Raw genomic sequence first — 24,767 nt, 5'->3', positions numbered from 1 at the left:
TTGGGACGGTGGAACAGTGGGGGAGTTGAGAGCCATTGAACCAAACTGCAAACCCTGTATATGATGGAAACCACGTCAAGCTAGGGGGTCCAGCAGCACCCCCAGCTCCCAGGGGGAGGGGGATTCCAGCAGCACCCCCAGCTCCCAGGGGGAGGGGGGTTCCAGCAGCACCCCCAGCTCCCAGGGGGAGGGGGGTTCCAGCAGCAGGCTGTTTGAACTGGTCCTAGCACCAACGCACACAGAGACGGGCTAGCACTATGGCTTAGTTACCTAGTAAAGGAACAGGAGGGGAAGGTGGGGAAAATCCGCTTATTCGGCCATTCTACTAACATGGAGGGTGACATTCTCAGGAGAGCGCGGTGCCAGCGAGTATCCCGGAGGGTCTGCATACCATTTTCAGCTGCTCGCTTGAGGTTCTCTATCATTGTGTCATAGTGAATCCGGCACAGCACTTTCTCTTCCACCAGGCCAAACTCCTCGCCAGTAGACAGCTGCCTTTTACAGGAGAAGCAGGCAAAGCAGGCAAGATGGTAGGCATTGCCGCGGGCTCTCCTTACCCAGTCGCTGGCATAGATCTGCCTGCCGCAGCGGGCACACTTTGTACCAAATCGACTGGAAAAAAACAAAAAAGACACAGAGAGAAAAGGTGAGAACTAAGACAGGCTGCCGCACCATGATTGTCATTCAGCTTTATCAGTGCTACATGCCGCAGACACAGCGACAGAGACAGCACTTCCCTCAGACAGCTCCCATTCTAACCAAACCAGACAAAGGGTGGGAGGAGAAAGTGCTGCCCAGCGAGGTCGGCGGACTTGCACACAGGAGCTTAGTGACATGGCTCTTGACTCCTGGTCAGTGTCTTACCGCCTCCCATAGTTCTTGTGAAGGGACAGCTCTAAATACAGGCCAGCCTCACCCGGACTGGAGTGAGCACCACTTCCCTAAGCTGTATTCAGTGTTATTGTCACCGCGACAGTCCCAGGATATTAGAGACACAATGTGGGGGAGGGAATATCTGTTACTGGACCAACTTCTGTGGGGGAAGAGACCAGCCTTCGAGCTTACCCGGGGCAGAAGAAGAGCCTTATCGCCTGCGCAGCATGGTGCCACTGGAGTGCCCAGATGTCACGGGCAATGCACGAAGAGAACCTTGAGCTAAGAACAGTTCATGCTGCATTAAGCCAACCAACCAAAGCAGAGGTCCAGGAGTTAGATTTGTTTTGGGGTCCCACACCCATTAGTAGAGATGAGAGAACCCCACCTGTATTAATCTGTCAAGAATTCATGAGAAATCTCAGCCGTCTCCCCAGGAGACAGGGTCCAGGCCAAAAATCCACCATGGACACTGGCTATCTCAGCTGAGGGGCCAGGGATGGGCCATGGAGACTCAATTCTCCCCTCTTCCCCACCCCCATCAGAGTTTAGGTGCACTGCCAGAGAGGGGCAGCATTTATGGTACTACCTGGGCCACCCCTGTTCTGGGGACTGGGTCCTTTGTTCCCCCAGGCTCCCAAGCCAGAACCTTTCACCATATTCACTGCAAAGAACCCAAGAAGCACATCAGAAGCTAGAGAAGGTGGAATGTTAGAGGCACTGAGAGCCCTGTCTCAGGGGATTGAGTAGGACAAGTGCATTTGGCATTCAGAATAGACTGTGCCACCAGCTGGGGGCAGGCGATTCCCAAAGCACTTGGTGTTGGCCTGACTCGACTCTCATTGAAATCAATGGGAGTGAAGTGGAGAGTTTTGGAAAACACCTTCCCCCCACGGTGAAATGCTGACCCCATGGAAGTCAGGGGGGTTGCCCATGGCTCCAGTAGCTGTCACCCGTCCTGCACACTGACTCTCGCCAGAGCCCTGTGTTATAGTCTCAGGAGACACTTAGAATTATTAGATCCAAACAGTTTAGTGAGACTTAGAAAGTTCCAGCCCCATGAAAGCCAAGCAAAAGGGCCAGGCATGGTAGTGACCTCAGTAGGTTTCTGGGGGTCAGAGACTCAGAGGCACAATCATAGGACTGGAAGAGACCTCGAGAGGTTAGTCCGGTCCCCTGCACTCATGGCAGAACTAAGTATTATCTAGACCATCCCATTTGTCTAACCTGCTCTTTAAAATCTCCAATGATAGAGATTCCACAACCTCCCTGGGCAATTTATTCTAGTGCTTAATCACCCTGACAGAAAGTTTTTCCTAATGTCCAACCTAAATCTCCCTTGCTGCAATTTAAGCCCATTGCTTCTTGTCCTATCCTCAGACGTTAAGAAGAACAATTTTTCTCAGAAGGAGAAATAGAATTAAAGGTCTGATCCAAAGCCCACTGAAATCAACTGAAAGATCCACTCCTGGTTTTGGATCAAGCGTTCGGATAAGAGCTGTAACGTTTGCCTGTGGCAATGGCCTAATGGATGATAAATTCATAAACAAGCGGTTGAGATAATGTGGTTAAATGAATCATCTTTCAAGTCTGTGGGCTTTTTATTTTGGTCTTTGTCAATGTAACATTAGGGTGGGAAATGTGTAAAGCTGGTCAAAAAATAGTTGACAAAACTTTTTTCCTTCGAAATAAGCCAGTTTTATTGAAACTGAAATGTTTCAAAAAATGTATCAGTTTTGGTGAAAATTTCCTTGGGAAGGTTTCCCAGGTCCAAGATGGAATTCCTGTGGAGGGGAGAGGGGAGAAATAGAGCCCAGAATAGTTATATTGCCTAGCGGTCATGACACTCATCTGGGGCACGGGAGACTTAAACCTGGGTCACCCACATCCTGGTTGAGTGCCCCAATTACCGGCTGTTCTGGAGTCTGTCTCTCTTGAAAAACTTCAGAAGGGCTGCACTGAAACAACAACATTTTGAAATCTCAAAAATTGTAGCTCCATGGAATTATTGTTTTCCAGCCAGCCCTAGAAATTTGTTAGAGCCGTTTTCCCCGTTCCAGTGAACTGGACCATGTTATTTTCAAATACTATACACATCATCATTTGCTTTTTTTAAAAATATATAAATAAAAGTCTTTTCACTGATAGAGGAAGAAAGTCAGTTGATTAATTTATGTCAAAAATATCATTTCATGTTATGTCCTTGAAAAAGCAACAAAAGTTCCCAAAGCGCCTTGTGTTCTGTGCTGTACGTCTAGGACTATTCTTAGGTTTATGCAGAACCCAGAATGTCCACTGATGTCCATAATGCCTGATTCTTGCAAGTCTCTGTTGCTTGTAAAGGGCTCTATATTTTACAAGAGAGAATCAATGTGAAATCCTTAATATACAGATGTCCCAGTCACCTCCCCAGAGAACGGGAGCCTTTTTGGGGACTATTACATCCAGCTCAGTGAAATCTAGTTTGCATTTTCCTTCTGATTTTTTTCTTTTAAATGTATATTTATTGTTCTTTAACAAGTAAAAAAACCCCAAAAACAAAACAAAAAAACCCAGCAGCAATGAAGCAATGGAACAGACCATTTTCTTTTCTTTGTGACAACAGCGTTAATGTCAGTCCTGAAATTATTCTAGTATCAGATAACGTTTCCTTCACATACAGTCTAGCGATATTATTGGGGTGAAATTTGTTGCCTTTGTCTAAAACATCAGCAGGAGACAAAGGATACAAGATGGATGGGCCATCTAAATCCCTGTGTTATAATGTCAGTGGAGACCTGGGATCAGACAAACTGCTTGTGTGTTCTGGTTTTGCTGCTCCCATTTTTCAATACTTGAATGTGGCAGGCTGGCCATGCCCGAGCCCAGACAATCTCTTTTGCCACTGGTCTACCAGCTAGGAAGGGCCAAGAAGGTGCAGAATACGGTGCTTCGTGTGTATGTCAATTCAGTCTCTTACGTCTGCACAGCGCAAACTTCCTTTCAGTTTTGTTCAACACTCTGAAAGCATCGGCTCAGCGTGCAGCGGCCGTCAGAAAGCAAACAATGTCAGGAATGATTAGATAATAAATGAGAAAATATCATGCCACTGTGCAAATCCATGGTACGTCCACACCTTGAAAACTGTGTGCAGGTCTGGCCACCCCATCTCAAAAGAGATATTATTAGAATTGGAAAAAGTTCAGAGAAGGGCAACAAAAAATGATTGGGGGTATGGAACAGCTTCCACATGAGGAGAGATTAAAGAGACTGGGACTATTCAGCTGAGAAAAGAGATGGCTAGGTGGGATATGACAGGAGTCCCTAAAATCATGACTGTTGTGGCACAAGTAAATAGGGAAGTGTTGTTTACCCATTCAAATAACAAAAGAACCATGGGTCACCCGATGAAATTAATAGGCAGCAGGTTTCAAACAAACATAAGGAAGTATTTTTTCACACAACACACAACCTGTGAAACTTGTTGCTAGTGGCTGTTGTGAAGGCCAAAAGTATAATGGATTCAAAAACAAATTAGATACATTTGTGGAGGGTAGGTCCATCAATGGTTATTAGCAAGATGGTCAGAGATCCAACCTCATGTTCTGCGTGTCCCTAAACCTGACTGCCAGAGGCTGGGTCTGGACAACAGGGGATCGACCACTTGAAATTGCCCTGTTCTGTTCGTTCTCTCTGAAGCACCTGGCACTGCCCAAAGTTGGAAGACAGAATACTGGTCTAGATGGACCATTGGTCTGAACCAGTATGCCACTCTTATGTTCTTAGTCTGGGATGTTTTATTATTACTGGATCCATTTTTATTCCCAAAGATTTTTGAAAAACAAAAACCATAAGACACTTGCAAATCCTTCATGTTTCCAGACTCATCTTATGGCTCAAAGCAATTTCAACCATTTCAGCCATACAATATAAACCAACTGTTAATTAAACTACAAACCCCACAGAGCTACCCCAGACTCACCACCCCTCACCTGAGCATTGCAAAACTAAGCAACTTTCCATACTCTGTGCCACCAAGTGCATTGTTTCCAAGAATTCTAATGGCCCACAATGGCCCACATGCTCATCTCACTCCCTGGACCGACTCCACTCACTTCAACAGAGTTTGTTCCAATTTACACCAGCATTAGTAAAAGGAGATATAGGCTCTCAGTGTATGAATCCCCACAGAGCTAGTGTTGAGACAGTGGTACAGTTAGATGGGGCAAGACTGGAATCTGTTCAGATTACTAATTACAAAACTATATGAGAGGAATAAAAATGTCTGAATTTCTGAGTCTGACCATAGCTGACCAGGAAAAAAAAAAAAGAAAAAAAGCAAAGAGAGGACATTTTTGCACTGAAGTTATACAGAGATCTGACTAATGTACTTCAGATGGGAACATTGTAAACTGACTTCTTGCCAGTCAGTTTATATAAAAGCACAAACAAAAGAACTGTATTAATTTTTTTTATTATTATTTAGAACTAAACATCTTTCTTGCAACTTGGAACAACGTGCTATGTAAACAAGCTTACACACTGAACTATAGAGACATAAGGGGAAGGGTCAAGCTTAAGCCAATTAATAACACCCTGTAATGCCACAAGTCTTAGCACGTCTCACCACATTTCTCCTCCAGAGCACTCGAAGCGCTTCCTAAAGCCAGGAGACTTTCATTATCCCATTTTACACATGGGAAACTGAGACAAGGGGTGTGCCAGGGACAGAGTCTGAATTCCCAATGCATTGGAAGGCTCTGCCATTTGAAATTCAGGGAACTATCCAATCAGTTACCTCCCCTGCTCTGCTCAGCTGCTAAGCTTAAAGACCACCTAGTGTAATGGTGCAATCTGGGAAGCTGCAGCGGAGAGAAGAAAACCTAAGGCTCAACCATGCTCCCACTAACTCAAGGGGAGTTTGCCACTGATTTCAGTAGCAACAAGATTGGGCCCCTTAGGCTTTTCCATGGATCTGCTGACTTTTTCTGACCCCCTCGCTGCAACGTAGGAGAGGTTTGATTGTGACATTCCTTTTTCACCACACCCCTGCTTCTCCCCATCCCACCTTAATACAAACTGGACAAAAGCAAACTTGATACTGGGTACAAATGTGCGGGGACAGACATGCCCAGTTGTTATTTACCCACCAGGCGCATGCAATCGTTCGGTGATTTAATGCACTCTGCAGGCCCCATCCTGTTCCCACCAGGACTGATGGGGCCGCCAATAGGAAGAGGGTGGTGTCCCTTTGTATAGTTTGTGAGCCCTCAGTGGTGCTCACTGGGTTCTGTGTTTGTTTAGAAGCTGCCCGAGTTGCAGTGTGTAGTCGCACGTTGTGCACAGCTAGCGCCATGATTAGTTGAAGCCTACGCATTCCCTCATGTTACGTTTGTCATGTAAAGTGACAACTGATAGCAACACTCCCAGGCACTTCAATGGTGAGGGCACAGGGGCTAGAAATTAACTGAATTTTCCATACTGTACTCCAGCGCTCTGCCAGGCACTCAGCTATTGGGGTGTGATGAGGTCTGCTCAACAGATGGCCAGACCCTCACGCCTTCAAAGGGCTGGCTTCTTACAGGCCGTTCTGCCCATGCACTTATGTCAAGGAGTGTCAAATCCATAAACCAGCATAGCCCTCTGCAAAGGCCATGATGCTGGTATATTTCTAAACCAAATCAATCAGAGCCTCTTAAAAAACAAACAAACAAACAAACAAAAAAACACAGCTTCCCCCCCAAAATACTGAGAGAAGGATGTTTACATTGTGCACCACAGCCCCTGTAAAAATCCCTAACCTTGGGGAAGCTGCATTCCCGGAACATTCATGGGAAAAACTGTTTGGGTTCCTTTTGTCTGCGATTAGAAATCCAACACCCTTGGGAACTGAATGGCTCCGGAAATTAGTAATGGGATAGGAAGCCTTTCACCTCTAAGTCACCAGTCCTGGCTGTGGTCAGCAGTAACTAGAAATGACTGGCATTCAGTTGCCTACATGGAATGAGTTAGCAGTTTCAGTCTAGCTCCCAACAACGGGCCCACACCACTCAGCACGTCCCCGCAGGGCAGCCTCAACAGGAAGGGGCAGAATGGAGTGGGCTGTGGAGGCTGCATTCCCCTCCTCCACCTTGAGCTGGGTGGCCTGAGAACAAGGCTGTCGCATGACGCAGGAGGAGGGAGAGGAACCTTGCACTGTCACTCTCTGTGCTGTGCCTGGTCTGTGGATACCCAGCTGTGAGTCCGACACCAGCACTAAGGGTGGGGGGTGGAGGGGTGAGAGAGAGAGAAAATAACCCCTTGCTGGGGCTGAGGCCAAATCACCAGCTCTCACTCAGAGTGGATTTTAACAGCCAGCCCAACGGGCTGCTCCGGGAAATGCCAGCAGGCCTGTACCTCTGGTGCTGCGGCAGCCCCAGGGACAAGGTCCTTTCTGATCTTCTCTACCAGATCCTTGCTGTAAACAGTGGAATAAAATAAAATGGAAAAAAATCCTCTGGGCGTTGTCCTGTTACCGCCTGGGCTCCAGGAGAGCCAGAAAAGAGGACTTGGCTGTAATCTCTGCTCCAGGGACGTCCCGTCCAGCATGTACCGTAAGGTGGAGAATGCCAAGCATTATATAACTGCTGCTGCATGGGATTCGAGCCAGCCGCTCGGAGAGGAGATGGGCAGCCATGGACATGCTATAAGAGGAGATAAAAGATACAACGCTGGAGGCTTTCCCAGACAAAATTTCATATTCTCCTGATTACAGGCTCAGTCCTGCATCTCCTCACCCCACACCATGTAGCAGCACTGGCTTTGATGGTCTCTTACTGCGCGCAAGAGCTGCCGGATTGGGTCCAGCAGCGCGTGGTTTGTGACTGGCTGACCAACAGCTGCATGCACTCCATCACAGCTAACAGGAGATGGACAGCGGTGGTGACATTTCCAAATCTCATCTTGGGCTTTGCAGAGGTGGATGTAACATCTGGCAATGGAAAAGTGCAAACTCCACTAAGAACCTCCTTTTATCAGCAGGCTCTCTGCACTCTGTTACACAACCCTGCCATGCTTTAAGATGCTGGCTGTCACGTGGCACCGTGCTCCTTGGGAAGGCAGGCTGGCAGCTGCAGCAGGGATGATCCAGCATCACTGAGTATGTATAAAATCCTGGCCAATGGACTCAGGCCCATGCCTTCATAGAACAGAACATGCCATGTATCCGACGAAGTGGGTATTCACCCACGAAAGCTCATGCTCCAATACGTCTGTTAGTCTATAAGGTGCCACAGGACTCTTTGTTGCTTCTCACAGAACAGAACATTCTGCTCAATGCTGTCAGCATCCAGTTCTGCTCCTGAAGAATTAGCCCCCAGGTCACTAAATGCAATTAATTGACAAGACACGGGAAGAAGCAACAATTTTGCAGTGAAATGCGCGCGAGGCAGCATGTGCATTGCTCACAGCAAGGAAATCAGCCGTCTTGCCGCATGTGTGCTCCCCTAAGTGAGGAAAGGGGAGGCTGGGGGGTGACCAGAACACGTCATCTTAACGTGATCACTCCTTACTGTAACAGGGATGGCCCAGGAAGAAGAGAAGCTCTGGTCCCCTCTCTCGCTAGGGATTTACAGGCCACACTCAAAGTAGCAGCACTCTCCCCAAATGTTTACACTGCACCTATCACTGTTAGCCGAGGGCCTGCTTAGCTCTCTGCCTTTGGGCTAAAGGATGCATTTCTCTGCAGGGGTGGGAATGATCCGCTGGCATTTCTGCAGGTGCCTGTTTACCATTATTCCAACGGCTGGGCTGGCCACACAAAGGGCAGGCCAGGTTCAGATCAACGTGTACAGTTGAAATGATACATTAGGCCTGTGGAAAACTGGGGGGGGGGGGGCACGGGCACATCCTCCCACTCTAACAAAAGAGACCTGCATCCAGCTCAGAGCCAGAGACTGAGTGTGGCTAAACAACAAACAAAGCTGGTTTCTGTCTCCCTCTGCTTTGCTCCTATGGGAATTGCTTCTAGTTTGGTAGAGGCAAACCTGTGCTGCATTCAGAAACGCATTCCCCAGCCCCTTGCTCATCTGCCTTGGCTTCAAAATAAATGCTTCACCTGGAGCAAATGAGGAAAATACTAAATGCAAAGACCTGTGTTTAAAGGAGACAGCTCTAGCTACAGCAACATGCAATGTGGAGATCCTGCTGTCCTGAGCTCAAACGCCCCGTGCAGAGGGGGCTGCAGACCAAGGTGCAATCTGACATGTCATGTCCGCAGGGAGCCTCCCCAGGGCAGGGCTGCCCACAGCCAGCTAAGACATTTAAAAGGGTGGCAAACACTGGGGTGCAAAATGGGGTTTAAACATGGGGTTTAAAATGTGCCAGCTGAGAGGTTTTAACACCGCCACATATTCTCCTAGTCTAGAAAAACCCAGACTAAATCACTAGCCCTCATTAGCGTGGTAAAATAAGTTCAGGAAACATTAAAAATATTGAAATGAAATTTTGAAAGAAGCTAATAATACAGTTATTTTGCTAAGTGAAAGAACATAGGAGGGGGTCAGATGCCCCAAACTTCAAACTCCCCAGAATTACTGGTAAAACTGTAACAAAGAGATTTGTCTGTTAATGAGACCTGCGGCTGCTACTTTTCCAGCAAGTCACCCAAAACCTGGCTCTTGGCTTGGTAACGTTAACCTAAACCAAAACTAAATGATAAAACAGCAACATTTTATTAATTATAATGTATTCAATTAATTCTAGTATACTGTAGATTTGTTGATGTTTCAGCTTTGGGGGACACTAGTGCTCTTTAATTTGAAGAAGTGACTGCCGGTGGACGGACGGACGGACACACACACACACACACACACACACACACACACACAGTGCCTATACACACAAATAGTCAAGAAATACAGTCTTAAAATACTAACCCCCTGGGAATCATTATTTGTGTGTTAAACCCGCCTCATCAACAGAAAACTCCTGTTTAATACGGTAATTCTCGCCTCTGGTAAAAGACCGTAGATTACTGTTTATCTGGCTGTTTAAAATAACCGCGGAGCTGCCTATCCAAAGCTCTAGGCAACCTCACACGCTCTCACAATACAATTGACATCTCAGCGGCGTTAAAACGATTAATTCAGCAGGTGCTCAGCCTCCTACCGAAACCCTTGTCCGCCCCTTCCCGGCGTACGAAGCCCGCCCCAGCCCTTGCCAACGCCCTGACAAACCGACCGGGAGAACCGCACAAGCGGCTCCTTCCCTTTTCTTTGCACTGGGGTTCCGCGCGGCGCACTCCGCGTGTGCAAAACCGGAGTGGGTTTGAGCACTTTCACTTCGGCTTTTCAGCGTCTGGTTCTCGAGCCTGTGGCTGGTTGGGATCAGAACGGTCCCGGGCGCTGGCTGCAGAAATAGACGAGAACTTCGCCTTCCTTCAAAACCCAAACCAACCCCAACCCCAACCCCAGCCCCACGCTAAAACCTCTCTGAATATTGCATCGTGTAAAGCCAGCAACCCCTGTCGCTAGAGCTCGTGGAAATCGTTTGCCTAAAAATTCGCAGTGTTTTCAATCGAAAACAATTGTATCGTGAACAAAATATTTTCTACCACATAGTCTGGTTCTTGTAAAAAAAACTGGTTTTTGTTTTGTTTTTGTTTTGTTTGTTTTGGGGGGGGGGTTCAGCAACCGGAAACCAAACTTGTTAATTAAAAAATTTAAAAACTTTTGGTTTTAAAAATTAAAAAAGTTTCTGTTTTTGGTCGCCAATAAACAGATGTTTTTAGTTTTCAAAAAAATCCAACATTTGTCAAAGCTTTTTTTTTTTAATGAAACTGACACTTTTACATCAAAAAATTACATTCGAAAAGCCCCAGCCAGCTCCCTCCTCCCGCTGTATTTATTGATTGTTAACAAGAAAACGGTCTATGTGCTTGGCCTGACTCGGGGTCCTGTTGATTGTTTTCTTAACAAAGGGAAAGGAGTTGGGAGTGTAAGGAACCCTAATGACTTGAAGTGATGCCTGCTCCTCTGCTGGGCACCTGCTTGTGAACAACCGTGTGATCACCAAAGTGCATCAGCTGGCACGCCCGAGCCAAACCCCCGCTGAATGCGCCGCACGGACACTGCGGAGGCCTCCAGAAACTGGGAGCCACCTTCTAGCACATCAAACAAGCGGCGGGTTTTCCAGCCCTGGGAGGCCAGGAATTGGATCTGCACCACTGCCCATTTCCTCCTCGCTGCACTGTCACGTTAACTCCGCAAAGCCCGTAACTCAGCTCGCACCAGTATTGCCACTGACTTCCCCCTGGCCTGAGGCGCTGCTGAGAGAAACCGAGTTAACCAGGCGGCTTTCAGCGCCGTGTGAACGGGCGCGGGAATCTGGCTCTGTAACTAGGATGCTGCTGCCCTTGCGCCTCCCCCGCGGGGCTGCTCGGAGTGTAAACTCCTCATTCCCCTGGGCGCGGGCAGGGGTGACACACCCGGTGCAGCTGCTCTTGCACGAGGCACGTCCGTCCGACCAGGGGCGAAAGAAAAACGCGTCTCTTGTAAAGTCAGTGGCGCTGGGCTTTGCACAGTGGAAGTCCCGGTGCGCGGCTGGCCAGACGCGCTCTGTGGCTCCCGGGAGGGGCCGGGAAATGGGCTGTGTGCGGAAGGGGTTTCCCCACCCCCGGTTAGACCCTGGCGAGGGGCGCTGCCCGCGCTCGGAGTGTGTCTAGCCCAGGCTACTGGGGAGCGACCCGAGACCAGCCCCCCGGCGGGACCCGCTTCTCCCCGAGGGGCCCGCTCGGCTCGGCTCGGCCCGGCCCTGGCACGACCCCACCCAGCGGGAGTTCTGCCCGTCAGTGGAGCCAAGACTTCCCGGTTTGCTGGGCCACACCGGCCCAGGGGCTAACGGGCGCGCTGTGAAGGGCAGATCCCGGCGGCAAGGCTGGGCCGTGTCCGGGGCGCTGTTCGTGGAGCTCAGGTGCTTTGGGACCGACGCTGCGCCCGGCGCTGCAGGGCCCGAGCTGGGTGCGGAGCGGCCGGGAGAGATGCGCAGCTTGATGGCCTGGGGGGGGGTTGCTTTGTTGGGGTCACTCGACCTGGCTCTGATTGCTGATGTGCGGGGAGCAGCCGGGAAGCCCAGGCATCTGCTGAGCGGGATTTTAAACCGCCGTGACTGCGCGAAACCCCAGCCCGACCGGCTCCGCTCCCTGTCTACACGCCAAAGAATCCGGCGCAGCCGCAGCGAACCCAGCGCGGAGCAGCGGCCCTACACCTGGTCTGGGCGTAGCCCCGCTGGGGACTCCCAGCGACCGCTCGCTGAAGGGCTTCGAACGGGCAGTCTATCGCCAGCGTCGGTCTGCAGCCACCCCCGGTTGTGTGCACACCGCCCTTCCCCTCTCTGTGTCTGGACACACACGGGCAGAAGGGGTTCGGAGCCCTGCCCCCCCCAAACCCCGGCAATGGCACAACACGCGGCTGTGTGGTGTATGTGGGTCACTCGTACAAACATACACAGCACGTGTGCAGAACAATTGGGGGTGAGAAACACCCCCCCCCGGCCTGAAATACAAACGTGTGAGGAGATCTGTGGGGAATCACCCGCCCCCAATTTATATGTAATTTGAATTCTACAATTAATGTCGATGTAGAGCGGTTGGGTGTGCGAAATAATATACGCACGTTCACATTCAATCCAGGTAAATGGCACACACCACAGGCACAGCTGAAACACGTTACACACACGTGCTACATTCCTACCGACAGGAATATTGATTCTCTCAATCGCGCGAGGTTCCCCCCGCCCCGCAGACACACAGACAGACCGACACACACATACCCAGGCAACCCGCGCCACGAAGCTCCCTGGGCCCGGGGCTGGGCTGGCATCAACCCGCTCCCCAGCTCGCCCGGGTTTTCCTTCTGCCCAGCGAGCCCCCAGGGCCCCTCTGAAAGCGCCTTGGCCGGAGCCAAGAGCCGGCCCCACACGCCATAGCCCCTCTCCCATGGCGCGGCGGCCGCGCAGTTTGCACAAAACCCAGCGCTCCTCTCCCAGAGCCTTAGTGCCCCAGCATCCCGCCCCCCACCCCCCCACAGCGAGCCCCAGGCCAGGAAGTACATTGTCCCCCGGCTGGCGAACCAGCGCAAAGGAGCTGGGCGCGCCGAGCTCTGCCTGGCCGCGGAGCTGGGCCTCGGAGCGGATCGCCGCTACCCTGCGGAGCTGCTAGACAGCGGGTTTGCGCGTGTTATTCAAAGCCCTGAGAACAGTGAGTGGGGCTCCGCTGTTCGCAGGTGACTGTGCAAACGGCCCCGTGACTCACTCCCCAGGCCACAAAAAGAGCCCAGATTTCGCAGGCCGGCAGGCAGAAAAACCAACCGCGCCCCATCATTGATATGAGAACGTGAGCGAAGAATTCACACGGCACAGTGACCTGGGCAGGCGGAATGGGAGTGACTTCGGCGTCACCTGAGAAGTGGCTTGTTTAGTCACCCCCTTTTCACCGTGACACCCAAACAATCACACAGCAAAATCCTGGCACCAGCATGAGGTTTGCCCGCAATTTTCACTGTTCCTCCTGCTTTCTTGTTACTTCCTCACCCCTGTGTCTGTCTGGTCGAGTCACACTGGAAACTCTTCAGGACAGATTAGATCTCTGCAAAAGGAATGTGTCCGTACAGCGCCTGGCACTCGGGGGCCCTGATCTGGGTGGGGGTCGCTGGGCTGCACTGACACCCACACACTGACACACACACACTCTCTCTCTCTCTCTCTCTGCAAGACGCGTCGATACAAATCCCGACCCGTCGAAGCAGCAGAGCGAGAGCCCACCTGGAATTCTCGGGTGCCTCCAACAGCTCCGGCCAAGGGCCCTGGTTGCGGACTAGAACTGCCTCTGAATGCCCAGTACTCGTCCCCCGTCCTGGCACCACAAGTTTGTAGCACATCCTCGGAGGAACCAAGAATCCTTGACAGCAAGAATCAGCGGATCTCCTGGAATTAGGATCTTCCTCCCCATCCGCTCGCCCCCACCCCCACCCCAGCTTGGGCGCCCAGTCTAGTTTGGATAGCAAGTTCTGGTTAACTAATTGGCCTGCGCAGCGCCGTGCACACGACTCGTGCCCCGCTCCGGCTCCTGCACAGTCCGGCCAACCCCCTTCTGCTCTCAGCCCCTCGCAGGAAGGAACAGAACCAAAGGACACGTCAATAAGCCAGGCAGCCCAAGTGTCAGCAAACCGTGCCACCTGCTGCGGTCCAGCCCCTGGGCTGGTTACCTGAGCCGTCCTCCCCTGGGGCAGCCCAGTTTCAAAGAGCTGCTCCCGCTGCTGTCTGCCCCATACCGAACTGGGCAAACCAGCCAATGTCCCTTGAAATCTGGCCCTGCCCATGCGCTAGAAGCTACATCCAGTGCGCGGTCCCCTGTGCCGCTCCTGCCATCCGGATCAAGGGACCTTCCCCTCCTCAGACAGTCTCCCCGCAGCGGGATACCTGAGCTCGCTCGGTACATTCCGCCTGGAGGACGGATAATAGCCGGTAATTCTCTAGCACCCATCCCCTGCCAGCCAAGGATCCCGAAGCGCTGCCACGCCCAGGGCAGGCTCGGGCGTTTGACAGCACCTAGCTACACGCCCTGGCCGCCGGGGCGGAGCGCCGCACGCAGCATCCCGCGGCTGGGGAATCGAGGCACAGGGGCTGCAGTTATGCGAGCCTTGTGGCCAGGACGCGGCAGGCAGAATTCCTGTCCCGGGCTGACTGCGAGGCCAAGGCCTGGGCTTTGCGGCTCCCCTGGCAGATGTCACACGCTCGCCGCTGGCTTGGGCAGGGACCCTCTGCTGAGGTGGGGGCAGAAGCCCGCCCGGAACGGGACCACTCAGCATCTCCCGCACCCCCCAGCGCGGACCTGGTCTGCACCCAGCGCGGGCCAAGGGGCGGACAGGCGCGGGAGAGGGGCTGTTTTGAAAGCAGGTGCCGATTGCTTTGTATGGCCTCGGAACCGGCTTCAAACCCGGCGAGGGTCCGAGCAGCTGCTCCGCAAAGGCGGGGAACAGAGTCACGCTCCAGCGAGTGGGGCAGACTCTGAAAACGGGGGCGGGGGGCAGGCTGAGAGCCCTGCAATGACTCTCTGGTTTGGGGGGAGCCGGTGCGAAACAGCCTGTGGCCGACCTCCCCCTGGGGCGCAGCTCGGTCCTGACTCCGATCCAGAGGGTCCCCGCAACACTTTACAGTCTCGAGTGGATATACATGAACCCTGGGCAGGAGTCACTTTCTTCCCGGCTGGACCGCAGCTACCTCGGAGGAGGGCGCAGCAGCAGCTTCCCAGCTGCACGGAATGACACCCCGCTCCCCGCCAGGAAAGGGAGAGGACGCCCTAGCCCCGTGACACGGGGGGAATTTGGATAGGTGAAATGTGAGTCTCAGAGCTCGGGCGTGGCCGGGACGCCACGGTTCATGCTCCCTGTTACCCAGCTACTCCCGGAGAGAGCGCGCAGCTGGGATGCAGCCATGAGCGGCGTTATAACAGATTTCAGGGCACAGCACGATAAACTCCTCCCAGACAGGTAACCGCCAGAGATTCGCCTCTGAGGAGACAGGAGCCGGCTAGGCTCTGCAGTTTGATTGCACCGTCAGGGTGGGATTTCCCCACGTGCTCGCTGGTGACCCAATACTGAAGCCCAGGGACGCTTTGCCAGTGCCTGTCATGGGAGCGGAGTCAGCTTCGACAATCCCTCTCGCCCTCCAAATGCTCCGGCAGGCGCGGCCCAGAGCACCCTGGCGCTGGAACGATGTTTAAAGTGGGGGTGAGAGCCATTGAACCAAACTGCATACAGGGTTTACAAGGGAAACCGCTTCCAGCCAGGGAGCTCCAATGCAGAGCACCGGGGCCTTTGCCCCCCCACCCCCTGTACAAGTTCAGAGTAAAGTTACTACTGTTAAATGCCTTTAGTTTTCAGCACATCTCTGCTTCAGCAGAGCTGCGCGCACACACACCTCGGAACAGAGACCCAGCGAGGGGTTTTTACCATGAACTCTCTGGAACGGTCTGTGTTAAACAAAGCGCATCTGAACATTAGTTCTTCAGAAACAGCTGAGCGGACCTTCCTCACCCTGCCCGGAACCATTCACTTGGGGCTGGGAGGAATTTCAGCCCAATCCCCGAATGGCAGCAGCGTCCTGACTAGAAAGGGCTGGGAGGGAAGGGGCCCTCAGGATCAGCCCAGGGTAAAGCCACAAACACGTGATGCCGGGCACACGTTTACGAAGTGTCCAGACCAGCCTGTACAAACGTGCTAGCGTCTTCCACTGAACTGTCAAACCAAGGAGCTGCAGAGGAAAAACACTCTAGCTGCAGTCAAGCCCTGAGCCACAACTATCGCTGCAGCAGCGCTAGGAGGCCGAATGAAACAAGACTCACCACAGACATGCACAAAATTAAAGTTTTGAAGATTCATGGTTAAAGCTCTCGCACAGCCCTGGAGCCCCCTGAGAGGGTCCCACTCCTGCAGCTCCGACTCCCACGAGTCATGCCGTCCCGAGAAAGGGGTTCCGGATCAGAGCCAATATTCCCAAGGGGCATAAAAACCACAGCCTGCTGTGCCAGGCACTGCCGCTGCTCTCTGTCACGTGTGAGTCACACAAAGGGAGCATGCGGCTAGACCTGCCCAGCCAGCAGCGCTACCAGAATCCGAGAAACAATTCGCTACAGGTGACTCCAGACATGCGGAGGTGCCAACACTCCTCTATGGGCCACACAATCACGGGAGAACAGGAAATGAAAAACACAATTGCCAAAATATCTTGTTTTCTACACACCATCTCCCCCCAGCCACCTTTCAGAGGAGACCTGACAAACTGTGGGGCGGGGGGGCGGCACTTGATTTGGACATTAAATAGCCCAGGCGGGCACTCAGCGTAAGAGAACGGGGGTGGCTGCGTTTGAGAGGCGCTGCGCGCATGTAGGTCCGTGATCCCACTGATTTCAAAGGAACGACTCACGCGAGTAAAGTTCCTTTGCGGGATCGGGGCCACAGTTTAGGACATTCGTTGAGATCGTTGGAATAAAAGGCACCGTAGGCATGTAAACTATCACCACGTTTCATGGTTTCCCCAGAGCCAGCCCTGTTACAAGGCCCTGGCCGCCAGCTGCGTCCCAGCCCAGCCCCTAGCTGCCAGCCCCTCTCCCAACACGCGAGGAAGCGGGACTATTTTGCGTGCGACTCTTGCACACGGTCATTCCCATTTCCTGCCTTGGGTTTCCCCGTCCTCCTGGGGGCAGACAGCAGTGGGCCGACCAAGCTGAGCAGGGGGGGATGCAGAGCGAGGTGCTTGCACCAAACCTCCAAACCCAGCTGTGGTTCTGGACATGCTCATTGATGGAGGCCCCCTGTCCCCACTCCTTGGGTGCTTCAATCGCTGGGGCACTTCGATTCAATTCTAGTGTAAAAATCCCTCTCTCGCTGCCCGGGGTCTCACGCCTTGTAAGCCGAGGCTAGAGTGTTTTCCTGAAACAAGTCGGGCTTGAAGCCCAGCTCCGCCGGCTGTGGGCTTGGGTTGGGGGGTTTTAACGTACCATCGAAGATGTTGCAGGATGATCTGAGGGCTGGAACACAGACCTTAGGGATGCCTTAAAAACGGAGTCTGCTTAGCTATGGCAATTACTAAACTCTGCAATTGACCTTCTTTGGCAAAAGCAGGGATAGTAAATCCGGTCCTGTCACATTTCACACCCCAAAGGAGAAACGAGGCGGCACTAATCGAGCGAATTCCTTTAAGGATTTTTTTTAAATCTCGCCCTTTGCAACTCCTGGTTCATACAACGAAAGAAACAGAAGCCGGGGGAAATCAGCCTGCGCAAATATCTGGGGCTGGGGGTGGGTCTCTCTCTAGCTGCTTGCGACGGGTACAGCTGAGGAACGAGGCCAGCTGGCCTCTGGGGCCAGGATTATGCGCGAGAATTTCTTCCTAATTTAGCAGTTTCTGGTGATTTGCTGCTAGCAGGGCCCTGGACGCTAAACAAGTAGGAGGGAGAGGGAGAAAGAGAGACAGACCTCCGCGTGTCCCCCGGGGTGGGGAAGCCCCTTCCAGGGCGCCAGAAAAGGCTACAAAGACCCCCCAACCCCCGGCCGAGGAATTGGGATGGAGTGAGCGCGGCGCGCAGGTTACCAGGGGAGGGAGGCCCAGAGACGGGGACAGGTCTAGCAGGGACCCGCGATCCATGAGCCCCACCCGTCCCCACCACCAGTCAGTTTTAGGTTCAGGATCACAGCCCCCGCCCTCCCCAGGAGCGCAGCGCAGCGCGCTTCCACGCCGGCTCTCCCCCTGGGAGCATGTCCTGCTCCGCGCCAGAGGCTAAGGGCGGCTTGAATTTACCCCTTGTCTGCCCTGCAGCTGGGGTCACAGGCGGGTTAGTGCCGGTGCGGTTCCTCGCCACGTTACTGCGATCTCTAGGTCTGCCGGGGAGAGGCGGCTGCATGAACCCGCAGCTACACCCAGCCCGCAGGGGACGATCCCGGGGCAAGTCACAGGAATGACCAGTCTGGAGCCTCCGGCATGACAGGGTCTGCCCCTACCTGGCCCCTGGTCCGGCCTGGCCCTGCTCTTACATCGACAGGAAGCGGCGGATTCGTTTAAGCAACGTCGGAGGCGCCCGAAAAACGGGTTTTGCAGGATTTCCCCGTTTGCACTGGAGTGGAAATGGGAGGCTATTTCCAGCGGCCGGGGCCAGGGCTTACGGCTGGGGAAGGGGGCGGCTTCTTCCCCCGTGATCCTTAAGGAATAAACCGCCCCTGGGCCTCCCTCCCCAGCCTAGGAGCACTGCCCAGGGTCACCGGGGCCTCGGTCCCGTCCATGTTCAGCTACCCGGCAGAGTCCCGCGGCTGCGTCAGGGGCCAGCGCCCGATTCCCTAGGCTCAGGCTGCAGGCTCCCGCTTTGGGGAAACCCTGCCTAGCCCCAGCCCTGCCTCCTCCTCCCCCAACCCCCTGCGCAGGGCCAGGCTGAGCGTGCGGGCTTTGGGCAGCTGTCTGCGCTCCGCGGACCCGCCGCTGGCAGTGCCCGAAGCCGGGCTAGGTCCCTGCTGCCCAGGCAAGCCCAGGGACTCTCCCGCTAGCTGCCGGGCGCGGGGCGACGTCCCCCAGACGCAGGAAGGCACCAGGCTCTGGAGAGGCTGGTTCTAACCCAGGGACGGTGCTTCCCCCCCAGCGGAGAGGGGTTCCCTGCAGGGGGCAGATCCCGGCTACCTGCTGTGGCTAAGCTGCCCGCCCCCGTTCTGTGGGGGAGTCACCTCCCCGGGACACCCTGGGGCGGCTGGTGGGTAACGCGCCTGACCTCCAGCTGCTGCACCGCACAGCGAGGCAGCGTTTACACAGGTCGACTGGTGGTGGTGGACGCCCTGTCTGTACACCCGCCTCATCCATCCATTCCTGTGACACTCGGGAACAAGCCCCTGCCAGGCGGCTGGGCGCTTCGCCCTGCTTAACCCGCCGAGCCGCCCCGCGGGGACTTCAGGGGCCAGCCTGGGTGTAATGAACCCCCCACGCCCGCCAGCCATTAGCTAAAGGGAGCCGATGCCCTGGTCTCTTCCTTACAGGACACTTGTGCAGCTACCTGGGGGTTTTACGGTAATTAGCTCAGGCCCCTCCTTGCTCCAGGAGAAAAATCCCCTTCAGGCCAAGGTCCGGAGGCTGACGGGGCCACGGGGACACTCACCACCCACCGACTGCTCCTGCAGTTACAGGTGAACATGTCCCAGCAACACGCGCCTGGGGCCGGTCTGCAGCTGAAGCATTGAGCAGAGCAGCACTCCGGGCTCGTTCATACCAGGGGGAATTCGGAGTCACTGGAGCGACTTTAGCAGAGTCACTCCGGATTTACTCCGGAGGCACTGAGACCAGAATCTGCCGCTCCTCCCTCTGAAAACGAACGGTCCTGCGCTAGTGACAGTGGGGCCAGAACCCTACAACTCCGGACTGAAGTGCGGCTTGTCCCAAGCAAGTCTCATAGACTCATAGACTCTTAGGACTGGAAGGGACCTCGAGAGGTCATCGAGTCCAGTCCCCTGCCCTCATGGCAGGACCAAATACTGTCTAGACCATCCCTGATAGACATTTATCTAACCTACTCTTAAATATCTCCAAGGATGGAGATTCCACAACCTCCCTAGGCAATCTATTCCAGTGTTAAGTCTTCAACTCTCCTTCCCCCCAGGCTGGTCCCAAGAGCCTCGCCCAGCGGGTGGCAGCGCCCGAGCTGCAGCTCCCTTTAAAACGTGCAGCGATGGCAGATCAGGAAAAGGCACCTTTTAACCTAGCGTACCCGGGGAGTGCGCCCAGCGGGGACCAGCCCTGCGCCCGAGGGAGGGAGCCGAGCGCTGACCAGCCCGCCTTCCAGGAAACACACACACACATCCTGGACCGGGCCCTTTGCTACTCCGGAGAAGGACGAACCGGCCCTACGCACCAGGCCCCGTTTACACAGCGAGTCTGCAAACCGAATCTGCCCTGTAACGGCACAAATTGCCGAAGGGAGCCAAATCCCTGGATTCAGAGCTGGACTCGGCCTGCCGCACCCGAGATCCCCGGCCAGCCGGGCTCGGCGGCAGAGCAGGTCTCCTACCTGAAATAATCCATTTTACAGAAGATCTCCTTGTTCTTGATGTAGCAGCTGTTCTGCTGGCGCAGGGAGGTCCGGCACACCGAGCACTCCAGGCAGCGCACGTGCCAGATCAGGTTGTTCACCTGGGACAGAGAAGGGCCCTCTGTGAGCTGGGCTTGGGGCCAGGCATGGGCCCCCCTGGTCCTCCCCAGCAAGTCCCCTCGGCCACCCACCGAACTGGTCCCCGCTCCCCAAGGCGGGGCCCCATTCCGCCCTGCCCGGTGCTCACCTTGAGGAGGTACCTGTCCAGGATCTCCAGGCCGCAGCTGGAGCAGACGTTCTTGCCGGCTGAGGGGATGGAGGACGAGGAGGAGGAGGAGGAGGAGGAAGGGGGGGAGCAGACGGACGGGGTGGACGGGGTGCTGGGAGCCGAGCGGACATCTTCCTTATCCAGGGTGCTGGGCAGCGTCTCTCCGTCCGACTGGGACTGCGGAGAAAGCACCCCGAAGCGGTCAGCCAGGGAGTCCCCAGCGCCCCTTCGGGGTCCCATTCATCCCCCCCCCCGTGGGGCTCCTGCCGGGATCAAGCAGGACCGAGTAGCAGCACCCCAGAGCCACCCCCTGCCCTGTGATTCATTCCCCCACAACCCAGCTCTGGAAGAGGGAGCCGCCCCATCTCCCTGCAGGGCCAGTCCCATGGGGCCCGGGCCAAAGGAGTCGGAACAGCGCGCACCAGAGCCCGCTCCTCTGGAAGTCAGCGGCAAAGCTTCCGCGGGAGCCGGATGAAGCCCTACGCGCCACCGGGGAGCTGGGGCAGCGCGGTGGCCGGTGCGTCCTGGCTGGCCGCTGCGCTCAGCCCTTGGCCAGGTCCGGGGCGCACAGGCGGTTTGCGGAGCCCGGCGCAGACAGCTCGCTTTTCTTTGGAGAGTTGCCGTCTGGTGTCCATGAAGCCCCATCGTCCTAGGGACAAACTCCCCAGCTGCCCCATGACAGGGGTGGGTGCCTGCGCGCCCCAGCTATCCTGGCTCCCAGGAGCTCGCTACCTCCCACCCAGCGGCCCTGCAGCCTTACCATGATCTGGGGGTGCTTGCTGTCCAGGCTGCGGGAGCTTCCCTTGGAGAGGGGGCCGTCCTGGGCCATCACCTTGAAGGAGAGAGCGGGAGAGATTGGCTGGGGCTCTACCCGCCTGGGCTCTACCGCCTGGGCTTCATGGCACCCTATATAAACCAGCTCAAAACAATAAATAAGAACTTTCTAGTGGCCATTTAAATCCTTTGCAACAAAAGCTGCGTCTCTTTAATGAAGCAATTTGAATGTGGATTGAATTCTCTCCCTGCCTGCACTTAACCCGGGCCTCTTGAAGTAATCGCTCGGTTCCCATGCGAGCCAAGGCGCTGAAAAAACACAAACTACCTGCAATTAGAAATTGCCGTAAATGCCCAAGATAAGAGGTATCCAGAGTGTCAATTCCAGCTGTCAATCAGGGAATCCATCAGGCCACCCAAAGAATTGCAAATTTGATTTTTTTAATGGTAGTAATTAAAAATCGAAATTCTTCCCCCCGCGCTCTGAAACACAGAATGCAGCAGAAAGCGCCTGGATTGAAAATCCTCCCCATTCAAGTGCGGGGGGAAAAACAAACCCACTTTCTGCTTCCAGGTCTGGGCTTCAAAAACCAGCCCGGCTGCAGCTGATATTTAAAGCGCACAGAGGGCAGCAATTTTTGGATTCCTCGCCTCTCGTCTCCCCCCCAAGCCCGGCCCATTTGCGGTTATTAAGCCCCTATTCAGGCAGACAATGCCCAGCGCTTCCTCCTGATTTGCCTCTGTCTTTGCTAAATCACTTTTTTCGAAATTCCTGAGCCATTTGCATAAACGTGCGGGCTCCGCGGGTCGGTGCGGGCTCCGTCTCCTCGCCCGGCGCTCACCTTCCAGCCCCCGGGCACGGAGCCGTTCGCAGCTCCTCCGAAGCAAACGAATGGAAGCCAGGCTCCGCACCCCGGACCCCCTGCCCCGCTCCTCGCTCACCTTCCCCGCTGGGGCGCCGGCGGCCAGGGGCTGGCTGCCCTGGCGGAGCGGGACCACCGGCTCATTCTTCCAGTACATGAAGAGGGCGGCGCGGGCGGAGAGACGCGTCCCGCTCGGAGCAGGGGCTCGGCGGGTCCAGCACTCGGCTCTTCCTCCTCCCGCGGCGCCCGCCCCGGGAGCTCAGGGGGCCCGGGGCCCCGCCCCGCCGGGGAAGGCCGGAGGCGGCGGCGCTGGAGCTGCCGGGAGAAGTTTCTCCAAATTCTTCCTTCCACTGTCCCCGGCGGGCAGGACGCGCGGCCGGGCAGGGGCAGGGGCAGGGTCCGGGTCCGGGTCCGCCCCGCGCCTCCTCCAGGGCAGCCCGGCGGGTGGGGAGCAGGAGGCCGCGGGCAGCGCTAGGCAGCCGGGGAGCCTTGCCCCCCAGGGCCCGTTAGGTTCCCGCGGGCAGGCAGCGCTGCGAGCGGCTGGAGCTCCCGGCGGTCCGAGCCGGGCACTAGCCCCACCTCTGCGCCCTGGGCGGGGCAGCCACCTGCAGGGGCAGCGGGCCGGGCACAGACACGTGGCGCCGGCTCAGGCGCGGGGATTGGCCCTGGCGGGGGCAGGGGGCTCCTCGCTGAGCCCTGGTCCCATAGGAGCTGCCGGGCTCCGGCCCGGGGCCCGCTCGCCAGCAGCCAGCCGGCGGGCACCGCCGCCCCTGGGAGACCGGAGAGGACTGCGCGCTCCCGCGCGTCTCCCCAGCATTATAGGAGGCGAGGGCTGGAGGTGACGGGGAGGGGCCCGGAGGCTTCTGCTCCTCTCTCCTCCTAGCTCGTCGGGAGCCAGCGCAGAGGCGGGGCAGTGACCTTACCTCTGTTCCCAGGGCCTGGGGTCTGCCGCCGCCGCCGCCCCCTCCTGGGGCCTTGCGCAAGGCCCTGCGCTCCGCGCAGCCAGCCCGGCCCCGTGGGGAGCCGGTTCATTTCCAGGGAGCTGCACCAGAGCGGAGCTTGGCTCGCAGGCCTGACCCCCCTGAAACGCGGCCAGAGGCCCGCTAAGGAGAGAGGTGCCGTGTGGATACCTCGCCCAGAGGGGAACAGCCCTGCAGGGAGTTGGACAAAGAGAAATTAACCCCCGCCCCGTAAGCGGTTCTATTTCAATAGGTTCCCAAACTGCTCCTGGGCGCGGGCTTTGAAAAGGCTCCCTAAGGAGACAGTGCGATGGCTGGTCCCGTAGGGGAGACAATGTCCTGTGCAGCCAGCCTGCAGCCGGGGTCCCGTTTAAAGAGGGCTCTTGAACATCAACGGGCTCTATCAGGATTAATGCTACTGCGGAAGCAGTTAGTCTGTTCATTGCATGATGCTAAATAAGCGAGCAACAGCCTCTCACACTCCTAATTAGATTGTGGTGTTAATTTACTGAAGCAACCGTAGCCTTTTCTGTACACAAACATTGCACCAGTCTAACTACAACATTGGTCTGTCGTTTGATTCAGTTTAACCAGTGCACATCCTCAGTGTGAACGCGCCTAAATCCATTTACCAGATGCAACTAAACTAGTTTGCGGCACCTTCCGACGGAAGGAAAAGCATCTAGGGGAGGTGGCTGCATCAATGTAAGGATGAATCCCCACGCGCTTCTCATGACATTGGTAGAATTCTCCTGTGTAGACAAGGCCCCGCGAGTTACTCATTTAACCCAACCTTGGGGGCTGGAGGGCTACGGTCAGACACCTGCAGCTTGGTTAGAGCCTGAGCTCCATACCAGTGAACTGAAATGGGTTTGAAACCAATTTGGTTAAACGGGTGCTAGTCCCGTGCACACACTCATTTGGGGTTAAGTGGTTTACTGCAGCTTCATTTAAAGCAATTCCCTTACACAGTGACGTGAAACTGCAGCAAGTTTGAGTTCAATCACAAGAAGCTCGGGCAGGCAGGGGCTTGCAGCAGTGTAATGACATCGGTCTAAAATCACACCTTTAGTTAACCTCCTGCAACTTTCTTGTGTAGACAATGCCTACAGGTCCCAGATAAGGGGCCTGCTCTTCAAAGGCACTGGAGTTTTCACTGAACTTTAAGAGACTTTTCTAATAATAGGCTAATAGCATCATGTCTCCATATCTGTTTCAATGGCAGCTCCCCCCCCCAAACACATATGGGGGCATAGGCCTCACTCCTTCAAAACACATACTCCCATATCTATAACATTCAGCATTAAAGCAGCACCATTGACCCACCTTACCGCTTCCTGGAGAGGGTTTATTTTGTTACTTTACTATCTGCTTAGTCACCTAACTTCAGGCACCTCCGTTTGAAGATTCTGGATTTTGTTGATTTCTGCTAGGAGAACGTTCAGGTTGGAAAG

General features: G+C 54.9%; 1 protein-coding gene across 3 annotated transcripts in view; it reads right to left on the bottom strand.

Moving 5' to 3' along the window:
* LHX6 (LIM homeobox 6) overlaps positions 1-22,516 on the bottom strand; it is a 42,005-nt gene extending 19,489 nt beyond the window's left edge. For all 3 annotated transcript variants that reach the window (XM_050926842.1, XM_050926840.1, XM_050926841.1), the window contains exons 1-5: positions 22,434-22,516; positions 21,478-21,549; positions 20,697-20,894; positions 20,429-20,550; positions 392-612 (exon numbers count right to left, since the gene is read on the bottom strand). In XM_050926842.1, the coding sequence (XP_050782799.1) occupies positions 392-612; positions 20,429-20,550; positions 20,697-20,894; positions 21,478-21,549; positions 22,434-22,511 (691 nt within the window). In that variant the 5' untranslated portion in view covers positions 22,512-22,516. The remainder of the gene's footprint in view (positions 1-391; positions 613-20,428; positions 20,551-20,696; positions 20,895-21,477; positions 21,550-22,433) is intronic.
* Between the last annotated feature and the right edge of the window lie 2,251 nt (positions 22,517-24,767).

This window comes from Gopherus flavomarginatus, chromosome 17 (assembly GCF_025201925.1).
Source record: "Gopherus flavomarginatus isolate rGopFla2 chromosome 17, rGopFla2.mat.asm, whole genome shotgun sequence".
Classification (NCBI taxonomy): Eukaryota; Metazoa; Chordata; order Testudines; family Testudinidae; genus Gopherus; species Gopherus flavomarginatus.
Note: the sequence above shows the minus strand (reverse complement) of the source record. Positions and strands in the feature narration are given on the sequence as shown.